Raw genomic sequence first — 7,020 nt, 5'->3', positions numbered from 1 at the left:
GTGGCCAGGGAGGGAGGGGTGAGGCATGGTCTGGGAAAGGGCTCTGGGGGGGCGAGGCCCGGGGAGGGGCCAGGGAGGGGCGTGGCCAGGGAGGGGCGTGGCCGGCCTCCAATTCCACCTGGAATCACAAACTTGATTTTTCAGGTCTTTAAAGTTCTGCCCTGGTTTTCAGTCGTCTGAAGTGTCCCATACCTCCGCATTTTAAGGAGTACTCCGGAGTGCTGAATTTGGGGACATACAGTGTCCTGGGTTTTTGTACCTTATCTCCTGGATTTTGAGGAGAGAGCAGATCAGGCCCGGGCTCTGAGTTTCCCAGTGTGTGCGTGTGTGTGTTTGCTCTTGTGAATCCACACCCGGCCCGCGCGATGGCGAGTGGGCCTGGCCCCTGGCGGCCAGGTGCGAGCCTGCTCCCCACACCTGTGTGACCTGGCTGGCTCCCGGCCGGCCTCTTCACGGGCTGTGGCTTTTAAGTGGGGACCTCCAGCACACACCTTGCTTGTAATTTAAAACCGCTTCATTAGCAAAGACGTGTGATTCATTTTCCTTTGCGTAGCAAATGTTTATGGTTTTAGCTTTTCAAATCCACCGCAAATCACTTGTACTTGAAACTAGGGCCGGTCTGAAAGCAATTACCCAACCACACTCCGAAGACCAGATGATGGCGATTACTGTGGATGTGTGCCCCACTCGGTCTTAAACTCCAAACAGTCTCACTGGTGTTTTTCCCAGCAAATGCAGCTTGCCTGGTCTCCGCAGTGTTTCCTGTGGCTCCTGAGTGTGTGGACCGCCTCCAGCCCTTCCCCGGAGGGCTGTGGCTGCGCGGGGCCTGGGGCCGGGGCACGGGGGCCAGGCATGCTCTCCAGGTAGGTGAAGAACGGAGCCTTCTTCATAATGTCTGTCTCTTTTTTTCTAGCCACGGAAGCAAGGGTGAATTGCGTGCCTACCCCTGGCAGTTTCTAGACATGTGAGACTCTCCCTCACCAAAGCGCAATTAAAGATAAGAACCAAAACACATAGTATTTGCACTTTGTACTTTACATGTAAATTCACCCTGTAGAAAGGAGATATTTAAACGGACCGTTTTAGCCTGTGACGCGGAGGCTGGCTTTGGCAACGCCGTCGCGTGCAGCGTTGTGTCCGTTCTCGGCTGTGGACGTGGACGGGCCGCCGGGCACGGAGCGTCTGCGCAGAGGATGCAGAAGGTGCCAGCGGCACTCGGGCTGTCCCTGCCTCTCTGCAGCCCTCCGGGGTCCAGCACTGTTGGCCCTCGTGCGGGGTTGCCGTCTCCGAGGCGTCTGTGCCGGCCCTGGATACACACCGCAGCCTGTCCCTGGGGTCTTGTGTTGCCTGGTCGGGTTTCGGAATCTGGCTCACGCCCCCAGTCACGTGTGGCAAAGCTTGCTGTCACGGCCCGTGCTGTCAGAAGTTCGCAGCCCACAGAGCCCCACTTCAAAGCCCAGGCCTGGTTCCAGCCACCAGCCCTGCCCCCCAGCTCAGCTCCATGTCGGCCTGCTCCTCTCTTCCACATGGCTGTCCCGGTCTCCTGTGGCCCAGCCCCTGGGCCCCGTGGAAGGGAAGACCACCCCGCACAGACCACGAACAGGCTCCGGCCGAAGGCACAGCAGGCTATGTGGAGGGGGCAGACCGGCCGCAGGTGTGAACACCCACCGCCCATGGTTGTGGCTCCCCTCTTTCCTAACGCCTCAGGGGAGAGGAGGCATGCTGAGGGCGTCCTGATGTTCCAGCGAGAGGGACCGGGAGCTGGACGCCCACCCTGGGGGCAGTGGGCAGTCCTTCACGTGGGGCCAGAGCTGCCTGCAGACCCGAGCAGTGGTCAGTGCTGGCCTGCTGGCCCCGAGGACCTGTGTGGAGCATGGGCGGGAGCCGGAGCAGCCCGTGAAGCCTCAGCTCAGACTCCGGCAGACAGTCCTTCCTGGCCTGTGTCTCCCGCCAGTTACCAACGCTGGTGTCTAGTTGTGTGTGCAGATAGTTCATGAGTCTTTTGCTTGTTTAAGCTATGCAACGGTCAAACACATGCCAGCATTGTCTAGGTAACGCTTACCATCCTAAATGTTTTGGATAATCTTTTATATTTTTGAACTTCAAATTTAATCGTTTTTCTTAGATTAAAATATGCTATCAAAAGTGTATTTAGTCCTTTCTTTCCAGACTTTTTGAAACGTGTGTGTGTGTGTGTGTGTGTGTTCCAGTACTGGGACTTGAACACAGGTCCCGGGCACTGTACCTGCGTTTTTTGCTCAAGGCTAGCAGGTTTTCCCTCTGGACCTTTGTGCTGGTGTTTTGGAGACTGAGTCTTGCAGACCTTCCTACCCAGCCTCTCAGAACACGTGTAGAGCTTTTCCTTCAGGCCTTTTGGACAGATGCAGCATCACCTCCGTCAGCAATTGTCCGTGGGTTGAGGCGGATCCACACGGTATCGTCCTTGCTCGCAGGACTTTCACTGTGTTACGTCGGGCAGCCCTCTGCTCTCAGCCCGAGGGCTGAGATTTCCCCTGTGCACTGCCACCGGCATCATCCTCTCCAGCACTGCCGTTATCATTGCTAGGAAAATGCTGCCATTGTTCTTTCCTTGGCCTGCCTTGGTCTTGGCAGGTATAACGGACGGGATCAAACCCTCGTATCGATCATGCTACGTTCTGGGGCCTGGGCCCAGCGTGGTGGCCCAGCACACACAGCATGGCAGCAAGCGCGGGAACCTCGGCCTCTGATCCCATCTGACCTCAGTACTCCCACGGGTGTTATTTCCAAACACCAACCCCTGGGGGCGTCTTCCACCTACATGTTTGGGGACACAATTTGGTCTCCAGCAGGTTCTCTATTTAGACCATAAAGTTCATTCAAAAGCAAGAGATGATAGAGTCAACTTAGAGATGAGACCCTGGAGCAAGTACTGCAGGAGGAGAGGGCACAGGTACGCAGTGTGACAATGGCCATCACAGCAGGTGGACATACTGGACGTGGGTGAGGACGTGGGCAGCAGGTGGACACGCTGGACGTGGGGTGAGGACATGGGCAGTAGGTGGACATGCTGGACGTGGGTGGGGACGTGGGCAGCAAGTGGACACCCTGGACGTGGGGTGGGGACGTGGGCAGCAAGTGGACACTGGGCATGGGGTGAGGACATGGGCAGCAGGTGGACACATGGACGTGGGGCAAGGACGTGGGCAGCAGGTGGACACACTGTACATGGGGTGGGGACGTGGGCAGCAGATGGACACGCTGGACGTGGGGTGGGGACGTGGGCAGCAGGTGGACACGCTGGGCATGGGGTGGGGACGTGGACAGCAGGTAGACATGCTGGACGTGGGGTGGGGACGTGGGCAGCAGGTGGACATGCTGGACACAGGGTGAGGACATGGGCAGCAGATGGACACACTGGGCGTGGGGTGGGGATGTGGGCAGCAGGTGGACACACTGGGCATGGGGTGAGGACATGGGCAGCAGGTGGACACACTGGACATGGGGTGAGGACATGGGCAGCAGGTGGACACACTGGGCATGGGGTGGGGACGTGGGCAGCAGGTGGACACACTGGGCGTGGGGTGGGGACGTGGGCAGCAGGTGGACACACTGGGCATGGGGTGAGGACATGGGCAGCAGGTGGACACACTGGGCGTGGGGTGGGGACGTGGGCAGCAGGTGGACACACTGGGCATGGGGTGGGGACGTGGGCAGCAGGTGGACATGCTGGACATGGGGCGAGTATGTGGGCAGCAGGTGGACACACTGGACATGGGGTGAGGACGTGGGCAGCAGTGGCCACACTGGATATGGGGTGAGGACATGGGCAGCAGGTGGACACACTGGACATGGGGTGAGGACATGGGCAGCAGGTGGACATGCTGGACGTGGGGCGAGGACGTGGGCAGCAGGTGGACACACTGGACATGGGGTGAGGACATGGGCAGCAGGTGGACACACTGGACATGGGGTGAGGACATGGGCAGCAGGTGTACACGCTGGACATGGGGTGGGGATGTGGGCAGCAGGTGGCCACACTGGCCCCGGGAAGGGGCAGGGCACACTGCAAAGGGACCATGTGACACACTGGCTGTTTGCTGCTTCACTCCACACCTGACTCCCTCGGCAGCCTGTGTGTCCGCATGTGCTGTGGACTGGACTGCCTCCAGTAGAAGCAGGGCTGGTGTGGGCTGTGGGGCCCACGTGAACTCCCAGAGCCACAGACCTGCCCAGGAGGGTTCCCCCTCGAGCCTAACGTAGGATCCCTCTAAACACAATCCTGTCATACTTCACTCCTTCAACCATCGGCTCTTGGAGGACTCGGCTGACCGTGAAGTAAGTCCGCCCTCGTGGTTCATTTAGTTAACACAGTACTAGTCAGAGAGCAGCAAGGTGCTCATTTTGAATTAGGTGTGTGTGTGAGAGAGGGAGGGAGGGAGGGAGACTGCAAAAATGTTTTGGTTTTCAGTCACTAAAAAGGAAGAAAAACAACCTATTTGTTGAATGAAATGGCAGTTTCTGTGTGGATCATTTTCAGAGACCTGACTCTGGATGCCCCCGAGCTGGGCTGGCCGTGTGGACTCTGACGCCCCGAGCTGGCCGTGTGGACTCTGATGCCCCGAGCTGGCCGTGTGAACTCTGACGCTCCGAGCTGGCCGTGTGGACTCTGACGCTCCGAGCTGAGCTGGCCGTATGGACTCTGACGCCCCGAGCTGGCCGTGTGGACTCTGACGCTCTGAGCTGGCCGTGTGGACTCTGACGCCCCGAGCTGGGCTGGCCGTGTGGACTCTGACGCCCCGAGCTGGCCGTGTGGACTCTGACTCTCCTGAGCTGGCTGTGTGGACTCTGACTCTCCTGAGCTGGCTGTGTGGACTCTGACTCTCCCGAGCTGGCCGTGTGGACTCTGACTCTCCCGAGCTGGCCATGTGGACTCTGACGCCCCGAGCTGGCTGTGTGGACTCTGACGCCCCGAGCTGGCTGGCTGTGGACGGCAGCTCAAGGCCCGCCCCCCAGGGAAGCTTGCTGCCGCCACGGTCCCAGCCCCCAAGTCAGCGCCCTCTGCCCACTGATCCTCGCCTGTCCTCAAGGCCACTGCGAAGTGCAGAGGACGCCTGGCTGCGTGACTCCGGGAAGGATTCACAGCCGCGGCCCCGGCCCCTCGGTTCTCTCTCTGCCTGGGTCCTCGGCAGCACATTGCTGACCCCCCCCCAGTGTCCCCAGCTGCCCGCCCACCGTGGCGGCCTCTGCAGGCCCATGTCAAGCCAGTCCCCGCCCTGCAGGCCCCGGGTGGCTGCGTCGGGAACACCTCAGCCACGAGCCCCTCTGAGGCTCTCCTGGACGCAGGCGCAGTGGAGGGCGCCCTGCACAGCTCCTCCCTCCCCAGCCGGGGCGGGGGGCAGAGCCTGGAGCCGCCTCCACGCGCAGCGCACTCCCCTCTGAGGCCACGGCCGGGACGTGGTACCGCACCATCTCCACGCGCAGCGCACTCCCCTCTGAGGCCACGGCCGGGGTGTGGCACCGCACCCTCCGGCCTCCACGTGCAGCGCACTCCCCTCTGAGGCCACGGCCGGGGCGTGGCACTGCACCCTCCGGCCTCCACGCCAGACGCGGATGTCCCCAGAAAGACTGGAGTTGCCCAAATAAGAAGACAGTCACGTGACAGAAACTAGACGTAAGGAGGGAAGGGCGGGCAGCGTGGAACAGAGGAGCCACAGAACACGGCCTGAAATGCAGGCACGGAAGAGCCACAGGCAGCCGTTCCTTCCGTGCTGCCTCTCGGTGATCCGGTGCCGGCCCGCACCTCGGCCTGCGGCGCACACCACTGAGCCACTGAGGGGGACCGACTTGAGCCACCAGCCTCCAAAGACCGCGGGTGTGACCTCCCCCTGGACCTTCCACCCCCTCCGGAGATGGAGACAGAACCAGCTTCTTACAGTCAATGCAGCTGTAACGAACAACATCAGCGGAGACCAGGAGCAAAGCACACGGGCCTGCTTATTCCTGCGGCCGGTGCCCAACGCGCAGAGCCCCGCAGGACCACAGCAGAACGGAGAACGGACAATGAGTCCCACATCACAGTGCCTGGAATTCTGTAAAACACCCACACGTGGGCCGACCGCTCAGGGACAGCTGTGACGGCTTGAAATGGAATTTTGCCTTTGGTTAGCATCAGTCCTGTATGAACAATGCAAAGCATGCGGCTTGAATTATCACATAAACGTGAGTGTGTGCTGAGGCTGGCTGCCTGTGCAGTGCTTGGCGGGAGGTCCAGGTGTCCCTTGAAAGGCTCAGAGCTGACCACAGCATCCACATCCTGACCTCACACTGAGATCACAGCTGACCACGGCCTCCTTACCCTGACCTCACACTGAGATCACAGCTGACCACGGCCTCCACATCCTGACCTCACACTGAGATCACAGCTGACCACGGCCTCCACATCCTGACCTCACACTGAGATCACAGCTGACCACGGCCTCCACATCCTGACCTCACACTGAGATCACAGCTGACCACGCGTCCACATCCTGACTTCACACTGAGATCACAGCTGACCCGGCCTCCACATCCTGACCTCACACTGAGATCACAGCTGACCACGCGTCCACATCCTGACCTCACACTGAGATCACAGCTGACCACGGCCTCCTCATCCTGACCTCACACTGAGATCACAGCTGACCACGGCCTCCTCATCCTGACCTCACACTGAGATCAGAGCTGACCACGGCCTCCTCATCCTGACCTCACACTGAGATCAGAGCTGACCACAGCCTCCTCCTCCTGGCCTCACATGTGGTGTGAGGTGCCGGGCGGAGTAGGGGCGGCACAGAGCCCAGAGGCGCGTTTTGTCTCCCCCCACTCTGCTCTGCTGCTCTGGGCAGCTCGGGGCTCCGAGGGCTGTCTGTCTGTCTCCAGCTTGCTGCTCCAGCAGCTCGGGGCTCAGAGGGCTGTCCGCCTGTCCCCAGCTCCTCTGCTGCCCCCGCCTGTGCACGCAGCTCCCCCCGCCTGCCCCGGCCTGTGCACGCAGCTCCCCCC

The 7,020-nt window shown here is 60.6% G+C and overlaps 1 protein-coding gene across 1 annotated transcript in view; it reads left to right on the top strand.

The window, feature by feature from the left end:
• Window positions 1–2,148, top strand: part of Smoc2 (SPARC related modular calcium binding 2) — a 65,942-nt gene extending 63,794 nt beyond the window's left edge. The window contains exon 14 of the mRNA XM_013024511.1: window positions 1,434–2,148. Coding sequence (XP_012879965.1) covers window positions 1,434–1,660 — 227 coding nt within the window. The 3' untranslated portion in view covers window positions 1,661–2,148. The remainder of the gene's footprint in view (window positions 1–1,433) is intronic.
• The last annotated feature ends 4,872 nt before the right edge of the window (window positions 2,149–7,020 follow it).

This window comes from Dipodomys ordii, unplaced genomic scaffold (assembly GCF_000151885.1).
Source record: "Dipodomys ordii isolate 6190 unplaced genomic scaffold, Dord_2.0 Scaffold77, whole genome shotgun sequence".
Classification (NCBI taxonomy): domain Eukaryota; kingdom Metazoa; phylum Chordata; class Mammalia; order Rodentia; family Heteromyidae; genus Dipodomys; species Dipodomys ordii.
This window is presented reverse-complemented; position numbering and strand designations above follow the sequence as displayed.